Source organism: Protopterus annectens, chromosome 9.part0, assembly GCF_019279795.1.
Source record: "Protopterus annectens isolate FY-2018-M chromosome 9.part0, PAN1.0, whole genome shotgun sequence".
NCBI classification, from domain to species: domain Eukaryota; kingdom Metazoa; phylum Chordata; order Ceratodontiformes; family Protopteridae; genus Protopterus; species Protopterus annectens.
Window position 1 is genome coordinate 1,317,622,568 of NC_056743.1, and position 25,874 is coordinate 1,317,648,441.

General features: G+C 43.5%; 1 protein-coding gene across 1 annotated transcript in view; it reads left to right on the plus strand.

Annotated features, from left to right (window-relative positions):
• The window catches only part of CCHR9.PART0H2orf68 (chromosome chr9.part0 C2orf68 homolog), a 460,237-nt gene extending 441,450 nt beyond the window's left edge, over window positions 1–18,787 (plus strand). The window contains exon 4 of the mRNA XM_044084286.1: window positions 17,245–18,787. Coding sequence (XP_043940221.1) covers window positions 17,245–17,367 — 123 coding nt within the window. The 3' untranslated portion in view covers window positions 17,368–18,787. The remainder of the gene's footprint in view (window positions 1–17,244) is intronic.
• The last annotated feature ends 7,087 nt before the right edge of the window (window positions 18,788–25,874 follow it).

Genomic DNA, 25,874 nt, shown 5'->3' on the forward strand with positions numbered 1-25,874 from the left:
CTCTGCTTTTCATAGTCTTATTAGCTTATTTATCGCTGTTGCTGTGCTTCTTGTTAGCCGTTGTTTTTTCGCTAGGCCTGTATTGTGTATCCCGTTGCCTTTAGCTGTAGTGGTGTGCTTTTACTGTTGTAGTTAGTTAATTAGTTAGCTTATTAGCGCGTTTAAGTTAGAGAGCTAACTGCCCATTTAAGTTAGAGGGCTAGTAGTAGTGTGGTCTGTGTTCATCGTGTTACACTGCTGCAGTCATCACACTTAGGTTATCCTGCCGTCAGGTGGTCCCGCAGTCGGCCCGAGTTCCAAAGTCTTGGTCCGGCGTCGGTTGCTGTCGCTTCTTCCCTGACGTCAGTGCGCCAGGGGTATATAAGATGCATCCGACGCCATTTTCTTCAGTCTTTCTTGCGGCGCGGTGCCCGAAGCAGAAGCAGTTCGCAAGTGCCAGCCGGCCAACTCCTGAGATTTTCAAATCGAATTTCAGACTGAAGTCTTCATAAAGCTAAGTACCCCGTTGGGGAACCTTTTCTTGCCTCAGTCCGATGTCAGAAAAAGTTAACAATTGCATTTCTTGTGGGAAGCAAATACCTCATAAGGATTTTCATTCTTATTGTATTCCTTGCCTAGGCCCAGACCACGACGTCACAGGTTGTCGGTTTTGTGCTAGGTTTAATAAACGAACTATTAAACATCGGTTTGATTTCTCCCGACATTATTTTGGTAGGAAATTTAATTATACCATGCCGTCGGGCCAACCGACGAACGGAATGCCTAAAAAACTCAAAGATAAGGACAGGCAGCCAAAATCCAAACTGGACTCCGAGGCCTCTGCTAGGCCAGTCGCTGGTTCTCCGGTTTTCAGTGAGGCGCCTACGCAGCCCCTGACGACCGCTGATTTCGAACCCCAGGCGACATCCGATTCACAAGCGGAGATTGCTAGGCCTCCACAACCTTTACCTTTAGGCCCTTCCGACTCCATACCTGAAGGAGATTCCGGTGCAGTTGAAACGCCTTCAGTTGCAGAAGGTGTCTTCAGACCGACTACACTCACTATTAAATCCTATGCAAAACTGAAAACTCCTTTAAAAACAAAGAAGACTGTACAGCAGTCTCCAGTACAAGGCCCCATGCCTAAGAAACAGATGCTTAAGATGGCTGAAGACTTAATTACCCTAATCAGGGGTTCCCATCCCCCTCCTGATAAAAGGCCAAGGCAGGAGGAGGACTACGCTTCCTCTGACCAGGTTTCAATTTCCTCAGACTCTTCTGTGGAACAGGAATATTCCTTTCCCCCTTATGAAGATTCTGATGCTGAAGAGTCTATCCTTTCTGCATCTCCCCCAGAAGACTACTCTTTTGGGGAAACCTTACATACTATGAGGGAACATTTCCACTGGGAAGGCCAGGATTACTCTGATTCTAAGAAAAGGCTCCGAGAGTTCCTTTTACTACCCCAGCACAGACCACTTGCTATTCCACCTGTGTTAGATATTGTGGATGATGTTTATTCAGAATCTAGCCTTAACCCAGATTCACTACCTCCAGCACCAGCCAAACCAGACAGATACTACAGAGTCCCTGACTCACACAAATTCCTGTATAAAAGCCGTGTTGCTGACCCAGAAACCATTTCCCAGGGTCCCAAAGGGGTTATGGCCTCTATGGCTAAAAATCCTGTGCCCTCTGAAAGGGATTCTAGAGCACTAGACAGATGGGGAAAGAAAGTATATACCTCAGCTACTGTAGCTATGAGGGCCTTAAATTGTTTCACATGCTGAAATATCAACAATATCTGATGTCTCAATTAAAACAAAAAATGCTCGCACATACAGACCAGCCAGATTACAAGGAAATGCAAGATTTGTTGCATTCAGCTGAACAAGTGGGAAAACATACTTTGCAATGTGGATTTGATTCATTGGAAGCTTCTTGTAGAGCAGCTGTGACAGGGTCTGTCATACGTAGGCATGCTTGGTTAAAAGAACAAACTTTACCTGATCATGTTAAAGCAAAGTTATTGGATGCACCTTTACAGCAGGATGTTTTATTTGGTGTAAAAGCAGAAGAAGTTTTAAAGAAAATGGAGGATAAGGCAAAATCTATGCAGACGGTCTAGGATTTCTTACAGGTTCAACCTCCTCGTTTCAGCAGAAATTGGCCAACCAAAAACTGGTCCTTTCCAGCTTCTGCCAGACCACAGAGGGGCAGATACAGATGCCCAAGAGGCAGAGGCCAGCCACAAGGTACTTACCAGCCTCGACAATGGAGTGCCACAACCCAAAAAGGAGGAGAAGACAGGTCTCAAACTACCAGAAGACAAACACTCAGACCCCTCAGACTACCAAGCAAAACACTCTTGGCAGCTCCCTTGGGGGGAAAGCTAGCACTTTTTGCAGACAATTGGCACATCATCACAAAAGACAAATGGGTCCTAAATATTGTATTTCAAGGATACAGATTCCACTTTCACACTTTGCCAAGGATAAAAGGAATGCCAAACCTGCCACCAAATCAATGGGCAGAGGCTCAAAAGCAAATTTCAGCTCTCATGGACATGAGAGCCATTCAACAGGTTCCTACACAGGAGCAAGGACAAGGATTTTACTCAAGACTGTTTCTAGTTCCCCGAAAGGACAAAGCCTGGAGACCCATTCTGGACCTCTCAATTCTAAACACATACCTGGAAGTACCCAAATTCAAGATGCTAACACTGCAGCAACTTCTTCCCATGCTGGGCAAGAAGGCTTGGCTAGTAATGTTGGACCTCATGGAGGCATACCTGTATGTCCCTATCAGACAAAATTGCAGAAGATACCTCCGATTTATTGCAGGTTCAACCCATTACCAATTCTCTGCACTGCCCTTTGGCTTATCTACTGCACCCAGGGTCTTCACAAAATGCCTGGGCATACTGCAGACAAAGAGGGATTCAAATATATCCATACCTGGACGACTGCCTTATTCAAGAGGAAAGCAAGGACATTGTATTAAAGCATCTGGCGTTTGTCAAAAACCTACTAAGTTGCCTAGGGTACACAGTAAACGAAAAGAAGTCAAAACTAGTGCCCTCACAAGACATAATATTCCTGGGTGCCAGCTTAAATACAACGGCCCAGATGGCTTATCTCACGCCAGACAAGCAAGGACAACTGACTCAATACTTCAAAATGATGGCAACAAAGACCCATCTCCCTGCAAGAAAAATTCTGCAGGCCTTGGGATTCATGGCATCTTGCATACTACTAATATCATTTGCAAAACTGCATATGAGGAAATGACAATGGTATCTGAAAAGCGTATGGACCCAACACAGCCACAGCTTGGAAACAATAATTCCACTCATTCCCTGCCTTCAACAGGAGTTTCTATGGTGGGCTCAGGCATGTCACCTCAACAAGGGTCAGCCTTTTACCTTACCCACAGCCAGGCAAACTATAACAACAGATGCAAATGGTCTGCAAACCAAAGGCATCTCCATATCAATCAAAAAGAGATGCTAGCTGTACAAAATGCCCTGACAGCTTTCAAGGGCCTCCTACATCCAGGACAACTCCTAATAAAGACAGACAACACCACAGTGATGTGGTACATAAACAAGCAAGGGGGCACACACTCCTAACCCTTATGCAGACAAGCAATGACCTTGTGGAACACAGCACTGATCTAACAAGTTCAACTACAAGCACAATTCCTGCCAGGAAAGAAAAACACATTGGCAGACGATCTATTCTAAGCAGAAACATCATAGATCCTCACGAGTGGAAACTAGATCCACAAGTATTCGCAATGATAACTCAAAAATGGGGGAGCCCAGACATAGATCTGTTTGCTTACCCCCAAAACTACCAACTGCGGAAATTCTGCACAAGGACATACCACACACTAGCTTGGAAGGAAGACGCCCTCTCATTCAGTTGGAAAACATTGACAGTGTATGCCTTTCCTCCACTGCCTCTTCTGGCAAAGGTGCTGCTGAAAGCCAGATTAGAGAGGCCACAAATGATACTCATTGCTCCAGACTGGCCACGCCAACACTGGTATCCAATACTAAAGAACATGGCTCAAGGCCCACCATGGAATTTACCGACAATTCCTCACCTGCTCACTCAACAAAACAATCAGATTCTACACAGCCAGCTCAAGACTTTAAATCTGGCTGCATGGCAAATTGCCTAAACAACCAGTCAACACTTCTCTCTAAAGCTGTGAAGGACGTCATTCTGGAGGCTAGGAGGCCCAGCACGAGGAAAGTCTATTCAGACAAATGGAAAAGATTCTGCGCCTGGAACCAGGCTAAAGGCCAAAATCCCCTTGTCCCAAATATTCCTCAGGTTCTTCAATATTTAAATGAGATGTTGCACAAAGGACTTTCCTTCTCTTCTATTAAGATCCATGCCTCAGCTATTTCAGCTCAATACAACACGGGTCCTCCTATATTTTCACATCCATTACTAAGACAGTTCCTCAGAGGGGCTAAGAACATAAGACCGCCCCAGAGAGCACCAACACCAACTTGGGATCTCAACTTTGTTTTGGTAAAGCTTACACTTCTGCCCTTTGAACCAGCTTTCACAGTTGATCTACAGTTCCTATCATGGAAAACTGCCCTGCTGCTAGCAATAACTTCAGCACAAAGAGTCTCAGAACTGCAGGCCCTAATGGCAGTGGAGCCTTTCATCATTTTTCATCAAGACAGAGTCTCTTTACGAACTAACCCTTCCTTTATGCCAAAGGTGGTATCCAGTGTGGCCCTAAACCAAACCATTCATTTGCCCACCTTTTATCCAAACCCTCAGAACAAAGGGGAAAACCATTAATTTGCCCACCTTTTATCCAAACCCTCAGAACAAAGGGGAAAATCTCCTACACTCTTTGGACATTCACAGGCAATTAAGTTACTACTTGGGTAAAACTAAGGCTTTCAGAAAATTTGACCAGCTCTTTGTATCTTATGCTGCAGGATCTCAAGGAAAAGCTATCTCAAAACAGACCATTTCAAAATGGATAGGACATTGCATCCGTTTCTGCTACACACACCATGGGAAATCTGTGCCTGGTAACATCAGGCCCCATTCCACCAGGGCTACAGCAACATCAACAGCCTTCCTCAGAGGGGTACCAACCAAGGATATTTTGGAGGCTGCAACTTGGAGTTCAGTGCACACCTTCACCAAGCACTATCACTTACCTCTATACTCTAAAACCAGAGCTGGCTTCGCCACTGCAGTTCTGCAGGGCCTACTAGCCTCTCCAAACCCTGTTTAGTTCCACCACCCATCCTTAGCTTTGGGATTCAACCCAAGTGTGATGACTGCAGCAGTGTAGCACGATGAACATAGTACAGTTTTGTACCTACCATAAATGTAGATGTTCGAGTGTTCACACTGCTGCAGTCCAGGTTATCCTCCCTCCATCCCCTCTGAACTAGCTGGACTTATCTGTACTGTTCTATCCTATACAACCTCTGTGGTGTATTTGCTTGTGACAGAAGGTATTGTTTTATTTTTATATTTTTATATAACAATATGTATTGCCTACCTATTGGGGGCAACTGACATCTGGGGCAAGAAAAACTGAAGAAAATGGCGTCGGATGCATCTTATATACCCCTGGCGCACTGACATCAGGGAAGAAGCAACAGCAACCGATGCCAGACCAAGACTTTGGAACTCGGGCCGACTGCGGGGCCGCCTGATGGCAGGATAACCCAAGTGTGATGACTGCAACAGTGTGAACACTCAAACATCTGCATTTATGGTAGGTACAAAGCTGTACTTTTTCCTTTCTGATAGCTACTAGGTCCATTTAAATTAGAGGACCTATTGTTAGTTTAGTTAAACACCAAGTTATTTCCCTTTCCTTTAGCTTCACTAGATGTGCTGCATGTATTAATAATTTCCTGGTCTAGACATGCTTTTTTCTGTGTGGTTTTACTTAGTTTTATAGTTGTTCTAGGATTACTTCATCCCTACCATGTCTAAGGAAACCAGGGAGAAGGAACATAAGCTTTCAGGCTTTATGAAATGCCAAAAGTGCTCCCAAAAAATGTCCATTAAGGATGGACATAGTGTTTGCATTTACTGTTTAGGAGCAGTCCATCTTCAGGAAACCTGCACATTCTGCCACTCCTTTTGCGCTCGTGTTCTACAGGAGAGGAAAAATAAACTGATTGTCAAAGGACTGTTGAAACCAACCTTTGAGGAAACTCTACAGAGTTCTTCTTCTACCTCGTCCAGTAAGTCCTCTTCCTTTACAAAGGACAAACCAACCAAAAGGCCATCCCCAGTCTCTTCGGCTCAGTCTGAGCCTACTGAAAAATTGACTAAAATTTCACAAGCATTGACCTCCTCTGCTCTACTGCCTTCGGAACTGGCAGATGTAATTATCATTGATAAACCAAGCGTATCTTTTCGTCAGTGACTTTTACAGTCAGATCGCTGAACTACCTTACACAGTTTACAAGGCTACAAAGAGATCTCCTGAAGGAGCTAGGAGCTGCTCTACAAGGTTCGTTGGCTGAGGGGGTGACAGAGAAAGTCACCTCCCAGCTGTCCACCTTAACTTCCATCGTCAACTTCTCCATGAGACTGACATCATACACAGCGGATGGAGTGAGTAGGGCAGCGGGTTCAGGAGTTTCCCTGAAGAGACACTCCTGGATGCGCTTGTGTAATTTTGTGGAACCTTTTAAGTCTACCTTTACCAATGCCCTTTTGATGGTTCCTCACTTTTTGGACCTAAAGTTAAAGACACACTCACCAGATGCGAGCAGGAAGGAAAAACTCTCTCTGCCATTGGAGTACGTTTTTCAGTACATTCAAGACCTTACCGTAAAGGTCAGAAGAGTGGGAAAATGTGGTTCAAAAGATCCCAGGGAGCTTTCCAAGATGCACAAGGTGAATCATTCCCCAGGGGCAGAGGGGGAGGCAACAGTAGTAGATGTCATCCTAGAGCAGAAGAGGTCCACAAAACCAGGGTGACCATAATTCCTTTTGCGGGCGTCCCTACCAGCACTCCTGAAAGGAGGCCTGTCAGCTCTACTCTGGAGGCAGTCAGGGAATATTTGTCTTTGTACCCAGAAGCCTGGCAAAATATCACAAAAGACAAGTGGGTACAAATCATAATAGCCAGACGCTATTCCATTCCCTTTTGCCATCCTCTCCCACATATCAGAACAATCCCAGATGTTCCACCCAGTCTAAGGGAGCAAGCAACTACAGAAATTCAAAAGTTGCTAGACAAAAGAGTCATCCAAATATTCCCCGCAGTCCAAATAGGATTCAGAACTTACTCAAGATTCTTTTTAGTGCCAAAAAGAACAGGGGACTGGAGACCCATATTGGATCTCAGCAAACTGAACTAATCTATCAAAAAGTCAGTGTTCTGAATGGTGCCACTGCAGTCAATACTTCCCTTCTTAGGGAAAGATGATTGGATGTGCTCAATATACCTCCATGATGTGTACTACCACATAAAAATGGACAGAGCATCAATGAGTCATTTACGCTTCTGGCTGGGAGCCAGTCATTATCAGTTACGAGCTCTGCCCTTTGGTCTCAATACAGCCCAGAGTGTTCACCAAATCCATGGCAGTTGTAACGGCTCACTTGAAACGTCTTGGATTCCAGGTGTTTCCATATCTGGACGACTGGCTCCTAACTACCACCCCCAAGCATCTACTTCAACAAGCTAGGGATGTAACATTAGAAATTTGTGCTCAGCTAGGCATAACAGTCAGTTTGCAAAAATCTGCCTTGTTGCCCTGTCAGCATATTACCTTCATAGGTGCAGACCTAGACACTGTTTCTATGAAAGCATGTCTTCCACCAAACAGAATTTCTGCCCTCAGACAGCAGATACTCCACCTTCTTCCCAAGGACAATGTAAAGACAAAGGTAGTTCTGAAATTTCTAGGAACCATGGCTTCAACCATAACTCTAGTTCTTCTTGCAAGGATGCATATGAGAATCCTTCAATGGCTCCTGTTTTTTCAGTGGTCGCTATATGAACCTTTTATGTCCCATCTGATCAGAATAACAGAGTCATGCAAGAGGGATCTACGGTGGTGGACTCAGTCCAGTCATATGACCATCAGGAGACCCTTTATTCCATAACAACCTGTTGCTACAGTGACCACAAACACTTCCCAGATGGGGGGGGGGCATTATCTGGGAAGGACTGTCCAAGGCATATGGCAAGACCACGAGGCCCATTTGCACATCAGTGTTCTAGAGATGAGAGCAGTGCTTCTGGCATTGCAGGCACTCCACGACTCTCTTCCACTAGGGACAGTTGCAATCCAGTCAGACAATATGTCGGTGGCATGGTACATAAACAGACAAGGAGGAACCAGATCATACCCACTTTGTTGAGAGGCTTTGAGAGTTTGGTAATGGGCAATCTCTTCCCAACGCTTTCTAGTAGCAATGCACATCCTGGGGAAATCCAACGTGGTATCAGACAAGCTCAGCAGGGCAGTATTAATGCCTCACGAGTGGTCTCTAAATCAGAGCATAGCAGAAGAGATTTTCCGGAAATGGGGCCAGCCTTGCTGCGATCTTTTTGCCACTCCTATGAATACCATATTTAGTAGCTACTTTGCCCTAATCCCCCCTCCGGGGGAGACACCGAGAGATGCACTTGTTCACGATTGGCCCTTGGGACTTCTTTATGCCTTTCCCCATTTTCCCTCATACCCAAAGTCATCCAGAAAGCAAAATCCTCAGGAAACAGGCTGATTCTAATTGCCCCATATTGGCCTCGTCAGATTTGGTTCCCCTTCCTCTGGCCTCATCTGCAGGAGAAGCCTTGGGTTCTGGACCCAGTTCCAGACCTTCTTACCCATACATCAGGAACACTTCATCCTTCTCTCCCCACCATCAATTTGATAGCATGGCTGCTCCACTTCTAAACTTAGTCAGGCTTCAAGACTTCACTCCAGCAGTCAGACACATTTTGGTATCCTCTCATAAAGATTCTACCAGAAAATTATATACTAGTAAATGTAAGAGGTTCTCCTACTGGGCACACACAAGAAACATTGACCCCTTCTCTGCTCCAATTCACTTGATTTTAGAATTTCTTACTGAACTATTCCAACAAGGCTCTGCCGCAGCTACAATTAGAGTCCAACTGGCGACAATCTCAAATTTCCACACTGGTGAATTTTCTCCTAACCTAATGTCACACAGATTGTGTAAAGCATTTTTAAAAGGCACTTCTTTATTGAGACCTCCTTTAAAAAAAACACTTCCTCCTTGGGATTTAAATTTTGTCCTGTCTCATCTAACATTGCCGCCATTCGAACCCTCCTCATCTTGTGACCTCAAATTCCTTTCTTGGAAGACTATACTTCTAGTAGCGATAACATCTGCAAGAAGAGTGTCAGAGTTGCAAGCACTATCAATCAAACCACCATATTTGATTTTCCATAAGGATAGGGTATTGCTAAGAACTAATCTGTCATTTGTACCTAAGGTTTGTTCTCAATCCAATCTAAACCAATCTATTGAGCTTCCAGTCTTTTTTCCCAATCATAGCAACAAGGCAGAGTATAGACTCCACCAACTGGATGTGCATAGACAACTCAGATTCTGTCTCCATAGAACTAAAGATTTCAGAAAGTCAGACCAATTGTTCATCTCTTTCTCTGAAGTAAAAAAGGCATGCCAGTTTCTAAAGTGACACTTGCAAATTGTACACTGATGTGCAGGGAGAGCCTAGTTAAAAAAAAATAAAAAGAATGACTAATTATGCCACTGAGTTTGGAGGCTCATTAAAAAATAAAATTGACTGTGGCTATGAGTTCATGTGTTACTGTAGAAGCTGTTCGTAACGCCACAAGCTTTTGCACTTGCTAGAAAGATATTTACAAAAATAAGTCAAAACATCAGTAAAACTGTAGTAAAACAACTCATTCATTGTTTTGTATAACAGCCGCACCAATCTTAAGACACAATTTATTATTATTATTATTACTGTTATTATTATTATTATGATTATTAACAAACATTTGCTTACCGGGAAATTCTGACTGGAACAGAGCCCATTTTCAGCGTGGCCTGGGGAAAATGCTGCAGGTGCATGTCTTTGGAATGTGGGAGGAAACGGGAGCACCTGGAGAAACCCACACGAATGCAAGGAGGTTGATGTTCATCGTGTTTCACTGTTGCAGTCATTTCACTTGGGTTATCCTGCTGGCAGACGACACCCGTAGTCAGCCCGAGTTCCAAAGTCTTGGTCTGGCGTCGGTTGCTGTCTGAAGTCAGTGCACCAGGGGTATAAAAGTTGCAACCAACGCCATTTTCTTCAGTCTTTCTTGCCGCGCAGTGCGTGAAGCATAAGCAGTTCGCAAGTGCCGGTCGGCCGACGTATTCAGTAAAGCTAAGGACCCCGTTGGGGAAACTTTTTCTTGCTCCAGACTGATGTCAGTAAAAGTTAATAATTGTATTTCTTGCAGGAAGCAATTACCTCATAAGGACTTCCACTTTTACTGCATTCCTTGCCTAGACCCTGACCACGACGTCACTAGTTGTCGGTTTTGTGCTAGATTTAATAAACGCACTATTAAACGTTTGATTTTGCTTTACATTATTTTGGACGAAGATTTAATTACATAATGCCGTCAGAACAACCGACGACCGGAATGTATAAAAAACGCAAAGACAAAGAAAAAGACAGGCATCCAAGGTCCAAAACCGACGATGAAGCCACTTCTAGGCCTGTCGCCAGTTCTCAGTGAGGCGCTTTCGCAGCCCCTGACACCCGCTACCTCAGAGCCACAGGCCGCAACCAACAGCCATGTGGAGACACTGAGGCCTGTGGAAACTCAAGGTATTGGGCCTACGGAAAATATACCCTCAGATGGGTCTGGAGCCGCTGAGCAGGCACCAGCTTCTGAGGGTGTTTTCAGACCTTCACAGCTTACAATTAAAGCTACTACAGCAACAAAGGCAAAGTCAAAAACACCATTAAAGACAAAGAAACAAGTGCAGCATTCTCCAGAACAGTCATCCATGCCTAAGAAACAGATGCTTAAAAATGGCCGAAGACCTTATTACTTTAATCAGGGGCTTCCATCCCCCTCCTGACAAAAGGCCTAGGCAAGACACTGATTATGATTCCTCTGATCAGGTTTCCATTTCTTCTGATTCTTCCTCTGACCAGGGCTATTCTCTCCCTCCCTATGAGGACTCTGATGCTGAAGAGTCCATTCCTTCAGCCTCACCGCCTGAGAATTAGTCTTTTGGGGAAACCCTGCACACCATGAGGGAACACTTCCATTGGGAGAGCCAGGATTACTCAGAATCCAAGAAAAGGCTCAGAGCTTTCCTTCTATTGCCTCAGCACAGGCCCTTGGCTATCCCCCCGTGCTTGATATTGTTGATGATGTTTTTCTGTATCCAGTCTGTCTCCAGATTCTTTACCCCCTGCACCAGTAAAGCCAGACAGGTACTACAGAGTCCTTGACTCTCATAAATTTCTTTACAAAAACCACGCTGTGGACCCAGAAACTATTTGTCAGGGTCCAAAAGGGGTTAAAGCTTCCACTGCCAAAAATCCTGTCCCTCAGATAGTGATTCCAGAGCTCTGGACAGATGGAGGAAAAAAGTTTACACTTCTGCTACTTTAGCTGTAAGAGCTTTAAACTGTCAGTTTCACATGCTTAAATTTCAGCAGTATCTCATGTCATTGTTAAAGCAGAAAATGGTTGCAAATACAGAAGGTCCTGACTGTAAAGAAATGCAGGATTTATTGCATGCAGTTGAACAAGTGGGAAAGCATACTCTGCAGTGTGGTTTTGATTAATTAGAGGCTGCTTGTAGAGCCACAGTTACAAGCTCAGTTATTCAAAGACATGCTTGGTTGAAAGAACAAAGTTTACCTGACCATGTTAAAATGAAATTATTGGATGCTCCACTACAGCATGATACTTTGTTTGGTGTTAAGGCAGAAGAGGTTTTAAAGAAAATGGAGGATAAAGCAAAGTCAATGCAAAATGTGAAAGATTTCTTACAGGTTCAGCCACCTAGATTTAGCAGGAACTGTCCTTCAAAAAACTGGTCCTTTCCAGTGTCAGACAGGCCACAAAGAGGCAGATTCAGATGCCCAAGAGGCAGATCTCAGCCCCAAGGCTCCTACAGACCTAAACAATGGGGTTCTTTAACCCCCAAAGGAGGAGAAGACAAATCACAACCTTATAGAAAACAGTCACAATGACTTCCCTCTGCAAATACCAAGCACTTACCAGTTGACAGCACCCCTAGGGGGAAAGCTAGCACTTTTCTCAAAAAATTGGCACATGATCACCCAAGACCAATGGGTGTTGAATATAGTTTCTCAAGGGTACAGGTTCCACTTCCACACGCTTCCAAAACCAAAAGGTATGCCAAACCTGCCTCAAAACAAATGGGCAGAGGCACAAAAACAGATTGCAGCTCTTATGGATATGGGAGCTATTCAAAATGTCCCACAAGAAGAACAGGGCCAAGGATTTTACTCACAACTTTTTCTAGTACCCAAAAAGGACAAAGCATGGAGACCAATACTGGACCTGTCAATCCTAAATACTTTCCTGGATGTTCCAAAATTCAAAATGTTAACACTACAACAACTCTTGCCCATGCTGGGCAAAAAGGCTTGGCTAGTTACTTTGGATCTCAAGGAGGCATACCTGCACGTCCCAATCAGACAATCGTGCAGAAGATACCTCAGATTTATAGCAGGCTCAATGCATTATCAATTCTCTGCACTGCCTTTGGCTTATCTACTGCGCCCAGGGTCTTCACAAAATGCCTGGCACCAGTAATTGCATTTTGCAGGCAAAAAGGAATTCAAATATATCCCTACTTGGACAACTGCCTTATTCAAGCAGAGAGCAAGGACATTCTTCTAAAGCACCTGGAGTTTGTAAAAAGATGACTAATTTGCCTAGGGTACACAGTAAACGAAAAGAAACCAAAACTAGTGCCCTCTCAAGAGATAATATTCCTGGGTGCAAGCTTGAATACAACTACCCAGATGGCTTATCTCACACCAGACAAACAAAGGCAACTGACTTATTACTTTCAAATGATGGCAACAAAGACCCAGCTCCCTGCAAGAAAAATTCTGCAGGCCCTGGGTTTCATGGCATCTTGCATTCTACTAATTCCATATGCCAAACTGCATATGAGGAAACTACAATGGTATCTAAAAAGTGTTTGGACTCAGCATTGTCACAGCCTAGAGACAATCATAACCTTGATTCCCTGCCTACAACAGGAGTGTTGATGGTGGTCACAGGTCTGTCACCACAAGGGACAGCCTTTCACCTTACCTACAGCCAGGCAGACAATAACAACGGATGCATCGGATTACGCCTGGGGAGCACATATGGCAGGAAAATGTATTCAGGGCACGTGGCCAAGGAACAACTGCATCTTCACATCAATCAAAAAGAGATGCTAGCTGTACAGAATGCCCTGACAGCCTTCAAGGACCTAATACGTCCAGGACAATTATTAATAAAGACGGACAATGCCACAGTTATGTGGTACATAAACAAGCAAGGGGGCACACATTCCTACCCCCTATGCAGACAAGCCATGACTTTGTGGAACACAGCACTGACTTACCAGGTACATCTGCAAGCACAATTCCTTCCAGAAACAAAAAATACACTGGCAGATGAACTAAGCAGAAATCTCATGGAGCCTCATGAATGGAAGCTAAATCCACAAGTGTTCAACATGATAACAAGGGAATGGGAACACCCAGACATAGATCTGTTTGCCTCCCCTCACAATTGCCAATTACAGAAATTTTGCACAAGGACTTATCACTCTCAAGCATGGAAAGTGGATGCTCTATCTTTCAACTGGAAAAATCTGACAGTCTATGCCTTCCCTCTGATGCCTCTTCTCACCAAGGTGCTTCTAAAAGTCAGACAAGAGTGGCCAAAAATGATCCTGATTGCACCAGACTGGCCACTCCAGCACTGGTACCCAATCCTAAAGATTTTGTCCCAAGGCCCGCCTTGGCCTCTACCTCAAATCCCTCATCTTCTGACACAGCAAAACAATCAGATTCTGCACAGTCAACTCAGAACCTTAAACCTGGCAGCATGGCAGATAATGTAGCCACTCAGACTGCACCTCTCTCTAAAGCTGTTATGGATGGAATTTTGGAAGCCAGGAGACCCAGCACTAGGAAATCTTATGCAGAAAAATGGAAGAGATTCTCTGCTTGGAACCAGGCACAAGGCCTCAACCCACTGGTCCCTAATATGCCTCAGATTTTACAATACCTGACTGAGATGTTGGACAAAGGCCTATCTTTTTCTTCTATTAAGATCCATGCCTCTGCCATTTCAGCTCATTACAATACGGATCCTCCTATTTTTTTCACATCCTCTACTACGACAGTACATCAGAGGGGCAAAGAATATAAGACCCCCTAGGAGAGCACCAGTACCTACTTGGGACCTCAATTTTGTTTTAGAAAAACTAACACTGCCTCCTTTTGAACCAGCCAGCACAGCTGATCTAAAATTCTTGTCATGGAAAACTGCTCTGCTCCTAGCAATAACTTCGGCAAGAAGAGTTTCAGAGTTACAGGCATTGATGGCCGTGGAACCTTTCCTCATTTTTCACCAGGACAGGGTTTCTCTAAGGACGAACCCAACATACATTCCAAAAGTGGTCTCCAATGTGGCCTTAAACCAAACTATTCATTTGCCTACTTTCTACCCAAATCCCCAGACTAAAGGGGAAAGACTTCCGCACTCTTTGGATATTCACAGGCAGCTACAATTTTACTTGGACAAAACAAAAGCTTTCAGAAAAACTGAGCAACTGTTTGTAGCATATGCTGCAGGATCACAAGGAAAACCTATTACAAAGCAGACAATCTCCAAATGGATAGGAGACTGCATCCACTTCTGTTATGCACAACATGGCAAATCTGTGCCTAAGGGCATTAGGCCTCATTCTACCAGAGCAGCAGCCACTTCAGCAGCTTTCCCCAGAGGGGTACCAACCAAAGACATATTAGAAGCTGCAACCTGGAGCTCAGTGCACACTTTTACCAAGCACTACCACCTACCTCTCTACTCCAAATCCAGAGCAGGCTTTGCCACTGCAGTTCTGCAGGGCTTGTTAGACTCGCCAAATCCAATCTAGACCCAGCCACCCTGCCTAAGCTTTGGGATTCTACCCAAGTGTAATGACCGTAACAGTGAAACACAATCAAATAGTACAGTTGTGTACCTACCATAAATGTAGATGTTCGAGTGTATTCACTGTTGCAGTCCTGGTTACCCACCCACCATCCTCCTCTTTGCTGGGACTGTTCTGTACTTCTCAACGCTATACAACCTATGTGGTGTATTTGTTTTTAGAAGAAGAAAATGTTTTTATGATATATGCATGGTTGTTTGGCATATTTTTATCTTTACAGCCTTCATATCCGGGGGCACCAGACATCTGGGGCAAGAAAAAATGAAAAAAATGGCGTCGGTTGCAGCTTTTATACCCCTGGCGCACTGACGTCAGGGAAGAGGCGACAGCAACCGACGCCGGACCAAGACTTTGGAACTCGGGCCGACTACGGGTGTCGCCTGCCAGCAGGATAACCCAAGTGTAATGACTGCAACAGTGAATACACTCGAACATCTACATTTATGGTAGGTACGCAACTGTACTTTTTCTGTCATTTCACAGCCCTTTTTGATATCTTGCACCAAATACTTATGCCTGTCACTCTTTTATTTGAAATATTTTAAAGTGGTAGCACACTAATGAGTAATGTAGAAGAGAACTGCTATGTAAAAGCCATGCACATTGCTTCTCAGTATATGTAAAAAAAATGTTTTTATACTACTTTTTTATATATAAATTTTGTTCTATTAAAATGGGAGTTGAGAAAAATTATATTAGTTAGAAACAGTGTGTTTAGTTTGTCAGTTGTAATTGAGAAGACATGATGCTCACATCAACTGTAGTAAAATTAACAGTTTTTTGTACTTGTAGTGACAAGCTGACTATATTTTCTTTACTTGTAGTGGCAAAGTAAGCATACTGCTGCCACAGACTGCTTATCATGCACACCATTTGTTAAACTGCTTTACTTACTTTCCTCTAACTTGTATAGTAAAAAAATAAAAAAAAGAACAAGCAATCATTGTTACACTCCTGTAAAAGTATTCCAGAACTGTCGTAAAATCAAGCAAAAAATAAGTTTATTCACGATGCTGTAAGAGCTGTACTTCGCTCTGCACTATGCCAAAAATAATTCAGGCAGAGGAACTATTTTATGCAGAAGAATATAAAATGTTATAATGTTTAAAATGTAAATAAACATTTTAGTGTTTACCTCTGTTTAGAAAGTGGGTTAAGCCCTCTTGAGTGGGCGTTACAAGAAATATGGACGTTCCATTGTTGGAGAGGTCCACCATCCATGGCATCAGTCTCAGCCTCACAATACCTCTGGGAACTCAATTATTTCCAATATGTCCAACAGTTTAGAGTGTAGTTATTTGCATGCTTTACAAAGAGAGAGAGAGAGAGAGAACGTAAAAGGCAGAATATGGTCCTGCTAGTTTCATTAGTTTCCTGTCAGTGTTTTCATTGGCTGAAAACATTACCTTTCTTGCATATAATTGTGTATAGTTGAGTGGGACATGAGTCCTAACTTTTTTTTTCTGCCTTCTTCCTGATTCCTTTACTATGATTTTCTGTGGAAATATTTTGTATGACAAGTTTTAAGGCTCACTCTAAACTCTTCCTAATGACTTTTCTAACTTCTCCTCTTTACTTTTTGTGGGCATAGGCACATTTGTTTGTGACTCTCCGTAATAAAAAAAAATAACTGAAGATGGCATGAGTTTTGTCCACTTTAAGAGCGAGTTCCAGCCAACATCTTTGCTTGTGGAAGGTGATGTGGCAGTCAGGGAGGGGATGTCTGCTCTGCTTTAGAGTTCTGGCCTGCATATGTATTAAAATGTGGTAGAAATCCAGTCATGAAGTATGACTGCAGCAGTGATCCCCCTACTCAAATATCTACTGTTGAAAACCATTGAACAGTTGCTACAAAATGAGTAAGGTACATGTAAAGATTTATAAATTCAAGTAGTTGTTACAGTAGTAGTAGTAATATAATTTTGTCTGTTAGATAAGTGAAGTGCATGCTGTTGAGCAGCCTTAAGCCTTTTGCAGTGAAAATGATATTCTTTTGGTTAATTTGGTATTTTCTTTTTTTTTTTTTAATTTCAAGAATGATGATCCAGATCAAGTGGTGGAAAGGGTGTCTCTGCACAACAACCTCGATAAACGCATGAAAGTAGCATTGAGACTGTTAATGCAGGAAGAAATCAGCAAGAGAAGGTCTAAGCGCTGAGTGACCTGGTTAACTTATCCTGAGTTACGAGAGTTCCGCGTTTTGTACCGTTGGAAATCTTGCCCACTTTGGATCGGCGAGTTGGGCTTATATGCCTGAGACAATGTGAAGGCTTTACAGCACTCTGTATCTTCCTTTTTCTTTAAAGCAGTAAAGGGGAGAAGAGGTGGCATGAAGCAGTATAGTGAACTGCTGCTCCTGTTATACAAGGATTGTCTCTGTACATAGAGATTGTTGACATTTTCATAACTGTAACAGAACAGTTTTGAGCTTCATGATTAGTCCGTCTTGGTGGACAAGGGTATAGAAGCCTGGGGGTGGGTGATTCATTGATTTAAAAAAACATAATAGTACCATCTGCTGCCTTTGTTACTCTTTAACAACTGTTGTGGAGATTTAAAAGAGCAGGAGTCTCGCTGTCTTAACCTTGCACAAGTCTTTATTCTACTCATATGGCCTGTCAGGACAGAGTGGGGATTTTATTGCAGACTACCTGCAGAGATGGCACATGCCTGTGGCTCACTGAGCAAGTTATTAGGCTCATTAATTAGATATACCATTATGGCATCAGTGTAAAAATGTCATTATACTGTTGTGACTGATCAGTATTTTTATTTGGTATGTCTTTAATAATGCAGAGTTGGGGGAGGCAGTAGTTTAAAATGAGGCATGTTAAAGTCTGGTAAAGAAGGGAGTCAAAAATTGATGTTATTGAATGGACTGGTTGAATGGGTATTGAGTGCCAAGAGAGACCATAGCATTGATATCCCTCCACCCTGATGGAAGTGTTTGATAACCCTCCACACCCCACCGAGACCCATCTTAAAGGACAGCAAGTTAAGCATTTTACACTCATTGAGTGAGGTGGACTGCTTTTGTGGTGAAATGGTTACAGCTTGAATGGCTGAGTCCAAGTTTTGTCATTTCTAATCCTTTTGCCTCTTCAGAAGTCTGAAGTTAACCTCTTGTATTATTAAAAAGTGGTACTGATCTATATAATTGCACGAAAATAAGCACGTTGGAACCACCCCAAGCTTTTCTGCTACCCGAGACTTTTTTTTTTCTAAACGCCAGCATTATTTTTGTACAGACCCCTGAAGAATGCTGCTACATGAATGATAATGGGGCCATTTTGGGCAGATTTAGAAGAAGGAAAAACAAATATAAAAACTGTCAAGTGGTTGTGCTTCTTGAAATTTTGTTGGCAAAAGAAAAGGGTGGCTTCAGAAACAAAATATCTTTGAAAATAGTTGTCTTTTTTGTGTTGGAAGCTATCAGCAGAAACACACAAAGTAGAACTGTAAAAAGGAGAAAAACACACGAGTACTAAAATGTAATTGAATTGCTGTCAGCATTTGTTACAGTATTAACAGTGGCAATTTTAAATAAAGCCAGAAAAAACTGTACATAAAAGGCATTGCTTTTCTTTGTTTTGTGAGATGCCACCATATATTTTACCCTAATGCAAGCATACTGTGACATTTTGATGTTACCACCTTGATTCTCCTTGGGGGAAGAAGGGGGACTCGAGTAGGGAATGAACATTTTATCTTGTGGTTCACCAGTTATGTGCAGTTTTGTTACAATCAAGAATCAGTGATCCATGGTAGTGAAAGACAAAAGTTACTCACAAAGCAAATGCAAGAAGGCTTTGTTTTTGTTTTTTTTTTTGGAAAATTCAGCACACACGTGTAACAACTAAGTTCCTAAAAGTCCAAGATCCCATCATGCTAAAATAAGCATAACACAGCTCACAAATTTGTTTTCCTATTTGTACTAATCCTTTAGTTCTTTCTGTTTTAGAAATGCTAGGAGTACTGTCCTTGAAATATTGTATCAGTAGTTTTTTAGTGCATCTACTTCTGATGTAATGCTTTTATTAACATCTTGTTGTAGCAACATACCATTTACTGTATTTATACTTACTGTATTTAGTTTGTTCAGATACCCTAATTGGTGCTATGTTGCCTGAGTTTTTATTCTTATAGTATGACGTGGAGTGGTAGCTTTCGTGAAAGATTTGGAGGTCTGTGTAACTGTTCACCACACAGACCCAAGAAGGTCACAGTAAGTTTCACACTCAGCAGAAATGTTCATTGAGAACTGCCAAGAAGACATTGCTTCAAGATCTCTAATAATCATCATCAGACAGTAGTCCATCATCTCCTCTGGCTCTCTGACAACTCTCTACTCCTCTGGAAAAGGGAACACAAACACACACACACACACACACACACACACACACACACACACACACACACACACACACACACACACACACACACACCTAAGTAACCATACTCTGCCATCCATGTAGCAGCACATCGTTCTGAGTACCATTAGCCTGTTTTATTGTATACCACACATGCTGTCTGAGTCCTAGTGATAACTTAGAAGGAAAATAGTAGTCATGTCAGCCAGGACAGCTAACTCTAGTGACCCCCCTCCAGTGAGCAGTGTGGTCTTTTATATCCATTATGGCCATGCCCATATTTTCCCTCAGAATCAAAAATAAACTGAAACAGACAAGTTGAACCTGACTGTATGTAGCTGTTAACCCTTTGGGCTCTAGCCTACAAGACTGTTTGCATAAAGTAGTATAACTTACCCTACATCAGAGATGTCTAGGTTACTGTTAAATGAAAAAAAAATAGACACTGTTTCATGCAACACATACATAATACACTTTCTTGGATGCAAAATGTATAAAAATATTGCTAACAAGTCCTTGCTGACAAAAGAAAAAAATGTGTGTGTTTAGGATAGCCAGTTAAACATTTATTGGACTCTGTCTCCTTATTCCATCTTCCTGCTACTTTCAGGATTTCCCCATTTGAACCTTGGTCCCATGAATAACTGTGCCCGCTCCATTAAAAAAAAAAAAACTGCATACATTTTCATTGCATCAAGAAAGTACCTTGAATGATAGGAGTATTAGCAGTAATACAGGCAACACACACACTTCTATCAGCCTGCCATATTAGTTGTTACAGGAATTTGGTTAAAACCTGCATTAACAACTAATCTAATTTCTCCTGTTTAAACTGGCTCATGACTCATAGCAGCTTTAAGGGCACTGCCCTGGGTGGCCTCTGCGTTATTGGGAAGATTGCCATCAGTACAGCTCTGTCAGGTTAGTCAGTTATTCACCCACACAGCTTGGACAGGCAAGACATCTAGAAAAGAAAACGTACTTGACTGGATCTTTGTATGATATTCGTGTTTCACTGTTGCAGTCCTGACTATTGGGATTTCCTGCCCTGAAAGCCCTTAGTCTGCCTGACTACCAGAGAAAAATCTTTCTGGCTCCCAGGCTGGCAGATGCCCAGACTGACGTCATTATGCTCAGGTATAAAGGTAGCCAGTCTGCATCATAACACCAGTCTTTTCTTGCTGCGGAAGACCTGAAGCACCAAAGCAGCATTCAAGTGCGTCAGTCAGTCCATACCAGAGAAGTGTCATCAGGCAGATTAGTACCCCGTTGGGGAACTTTTTCTTTCCTTGCTCATGTTAGATAAAGTCAGTAATTGTTTCTGTTGTGGTAAACGGTCCCACATAGAGACTTTAACTCCATTTGTTTTACTTGCTTAGGCCCTTATCACAACATTGCTAACTGTCACTTTTGTGTGCTTTGTAATACTAGAACTATTAGGCATAGGGCTGAATTTCTTGCAAAGTTTTTAGCCAACCATCTCTTCAACCATCATTTATGGCATTCATCTGTCATACCAAATTTAATCAGCCTAAGCGCAAGAAAGATAAGAAACAAAAGCATAGGCCTTCAGACAACAATCCATCTCCACCTGACTCTCCTTCCAGGCTTGTAATTCTTGAACAAGGTGAGGTCCCTACACAGCCCTCTTCGCTTAGAGAACCAATGACTCAGGCCTCTGTCAAGACCCTTATGGAGTCTGACACGCCATCTGTCCCATCCACTTCTACAAAAGCCTTCGACAACGGCTCGTCATTTGGGTCCAGGACCACTCAGCAGGCCTTGTCGTCCGAAGAGCATGCACTGCCCAGAGACTCTGCAATGAGGCCTTGGCCCAGTACTGTTCCGGTGCATTTTTAGGATCCTCGAGAGAATGGCATGAGGGAGACAGACACTCCTAGACCTAAGACGTTAGCCACTCCTAGAAGGCCTTCTGTACCTAGGCCTACAGGCTCAGCTCCACAAGGTTCTCAACAAGACCTTATCAGACTGGCAGAAGATCTTCTTTCTCTTGTCAGGTCTAGACAAACTGTTACCACTGGTAAAAGGAAAAGAGATGAACCTTCTGAAACTTATCAGGATTCCCCCATGTCTGGAGAGGACACTTGACTCTGAAGACTCTGTTCTGAAGAGGGCCCTTCATACACTTACTATGAGGACTCTGACTCTGAAGAAATCTTCCTTTCTGCCTCCCTACCAGAGGATTTCACCTTTGGGGAGCCTGTCCATGCTACGAGACAGCATTTTCAATGGGAGGCTCAGGATTACCCACAGGCTAAAAAGATGGTTAGGGAGCTCCCGGGCTTACTGGAACATAAACTTTTGGCTATCTCTCCAATTCTGGAAGTGGTAGATGATGTCTTCCAGGAATCTTCTATTAAGCCTGAGACTCTACCCCTTACCTCTAGAAAATCAGACAGGTTTTACCATGTACAAGAACCCCTCTGCCGACCCCAAAGTGATCACACCAGGACTTAAGTGAGCCAGAGCCAGTTCTTCCAGAAATTACATTCCTACAGATAAAGACAGCAGGGCTCTTGACAAGTGCAGCAAGAAGGTCTATGCTTCTGCCACACTTACTATGAGGGCTCTCAACTGCCACTTTCACTGGATTTAAGTACCAGCAGTCTATCCTTGACCAACTTAAACAGAAGATGTCTGCCCTGGAGGACAAAAACCTTTCCAAGAAATTGTCAGAACTCTGTCATGCTAGTGCTCAGGTGGCTAAGCATTCTCTGCAGTGTAGATATGATGCCACGGAAGCATCTTGCAGAGATTACTGGGTCAGTGATTAGAAGACATGCTTGGCTCCAAGAACAAGCCTTTCTGGACCATGTTATTTCTAACCTGTTAGATGCCCCCCTTGACAAGAATGTTCTTTTTGGCCCAAAAGCAGAAGAAGTGCTGGAAAGATGGAGGACAAAACCAAGTCTATCCAAACAGTGAAATATTTCCTCCAGGTACAGCCCCTCCCCCCCCCAGGTTAATTAGAAATGTCCCTGCTAAACAGTGGTCCTTTCCCTCCCTGCCTAGAAGTAGCCAGAGGAAGCCTCAAAGGAAATAAACATTCAGGCAGAGGCAACTCCTGCAAAAAGGCAGACAGTCGACCTCTGAAACCTCAAGACAAGGGAGTTCTAGACACCAAGCCACTCCCAGAGACTCTTAATGACTCAGTCACCCCACCTTCACCCCCATCTCGAAGCTAGGAGGAAGGCTGTCTCTTTTCTGTCATACCTGGACCCTAATTACCTCAGACAGGTGGATTATAGATATTATTGGAAATGGCTATAAGCTCACTTTCAAAGAGCAAGTAAAATCATCAGGTTTTTCAGATGTCCCCAAATATCATATGACAGAGACCCTACTTTAAATTCAAAATCTTTGTTTGCATGGTGCAGTAGAGCCAGTCCTTCCTCCTCAACATGGAGTAGGATTCTATTCCTGACTATTCCTGGTCCCCAGGAAAGAAGGCTGTCGGTGCCTTGTACTGGACCTGTCAAAACTCAACCAGTTTCTCTTGGTTCCCAAATTCAAAATGTTAACTCTTCAAAAGCTCCTGCCCATGCTGTCCCCGCAGGCCTACATGGTCTCTCTAGATCAATAGGATGCCTACTTTCACATTCCTATTCAGGAATCCCACAGAAAGTTCCTTTGCTTCCAGGCAGGACCCAGTCATCTTCAATTTTCTGCTCTGCCCTTTGGCTTATCTGCTGCACAAAGAGTGTTCAGAAAGTGCCTGGCTCCAGTAATAGCTTTCTGCAGGACCAAGGGAATACAAATCTATTCCCACCTAGGCACGCACGCAGAAACAGACCCACACACACACACACACACACACACACACACACACACACACACACACACACACACATATATGTTCACAAATCACATTCCAAGACATACACGCATGCATGCAAAAACACACACACACACACACACACATATCAATGTGCACAAAACACACTCCGAGGCAGACACACATGTAGATGTGCACACACGTACACACACACATACACCCAAAGACACAGACACCCGTGTTTAGAAAAAACAAACCAAGACATAAATGCATTCACGCAGAAACACACATATATACACACACACACACACACACACACACACACACACACACACACACACACACACACAAACCCATGTACACAAAACACACTCCCAGACTTAGACATGGACACATACTCAGACACCCATCGATACAGATACCCATGTTTACAAAGCACATTCCAAGACATGCATGTGTGCATGCACTCACACACACACACACACACACACACACACACACACACACACACACACACACACACACAAAAACCCTCATGCACACACACACACAAATGTACATACACAAAACACACTCCTGAGCACAGGCACACACCAATGTACGCAAAACACACAGGCATACATACATAATACACACACACAGACACACACACACACACACACACAAAAACCCTCATGCACACACACACAAATGTACATACACAAAACACACTCCTGAGCACAGGCACACACCAATGTACGCAAAACACACAGGCATACATACATAATACACACACACACAAACACAATTACCCACCCACACAAAATACACTCCCAGACACACACACACACACAAACACACAAATACACATGCATACAAAACACATTCCCAGGCACACACACACAAACTCACACACACACACACACACACGCAGGCACAAACACACACAAATACTGATGTACACAAACAGATTCCCAAACAAGCACACACAAACACACGTACACAAAACACACACCCAGACACACACATACATGTGCATGCGTGCACACACACCCAGACACACACATACATGTGCATGTGTGCACACACGGAAACTCATACATACACACACACGCGCGCACACAGCCACAAGTTCTCAGTACACACACACACCCATGTACACAAAACACACTCCCAGACACAGACAAGTACAGGTGTGTGCACGCACACAAAGAAACTCACACACACACACGCACATGCACCTACAGACATCCATTTGCACAAAATGCAGTCCCGGGCACACGCACACACACACACACACACTCACACACACACACACACACACACACACATATACACACATGTATGCAAAATACACTCCTAGACACAAGCACACACCCATGTACACAAAACACACTCCCAGACACAAACACATAGATGTGCATGAGCACACACACAAAAACTCACAGACACACAAACACGCACATATTCACACACACCGATGTGCACAAAACACACACCAAGACAGACACACATGTAGATGCCTTCTCCTTCCCATGGACAAAACTGTTCATTTATGGTTCCCCCATACCCAATTCCTCAGGTCCTGCTCAAGATAAGGGAGGTGGGTTCAAGAGCTATACTGATAGCACCAGGCTGACTCAGACAGCATTGGTACCTTCTCCTACTCCAGCTCTCCAACCAGGTACAGTGGATTCTGCCTCAGAGGGTAGACCTCCTCACTCTAAATAAGGGAAGGGTCATTCATCCCAACCTGCCGACCCTCAGCTTGGCAGCATGGATGATCCCACAATACCCTACACAGGCGCCACCCTAAGTAAACCGCTGCTGCACATCCTCAGGGAGTTCAGAAGACCTAGCACTAAGAAATCTTACAAAGCCAAGTGGAAAAGGTTTTCTGTTTGGTGCAAAGACCACCACTTAGAACCACTGTCAGTTAACACTACCAGGATCCTGGAATACCTGACAACTCTGCTAAGTCAGAGACTTTCCTACTCTTCAATTAAAATCCATGCTTGTGCCATTTCTCTTTGTGCCTTCACACACTTCTATCTTTTTCTCACACACTCTTATGACAATTTCTCAGTGGGGTCCTACACATTAGGCCTACCAGAAGGAAGGCTGTGCCTCCATGGGACTTGAACTTTGTTTTAGAAAAATTAACTTTTCCTCCCTTTGAAACAGCAGCTTCTGCTGTTCTCAAGTTTCTGACTTGGAAAACCACTATACTACTAGCTATCACCTCAGCTAGGAAGGTTTCTGAACTGCAGGCCCTCATGGCAGTTGAACCCTTCCTTATTTTTCACAAGGATAGATAGGGTTTCTCTTAGGATCAACCCATCCTTCATGCCCAAGGTGATCTCTGACACCTCCCCGAGTCAGGCCATCCATCTAACAACCTTTTTCCCCAACCCTCAGAGTAAAAGGGAGGGTATTCTGCATTCCTTGGATGTTCACAGGCAGCTATATTTTACCTTGGATAGAAGAAAAGCTTTGAGAAAAACTGAGCAGCTCTTCATT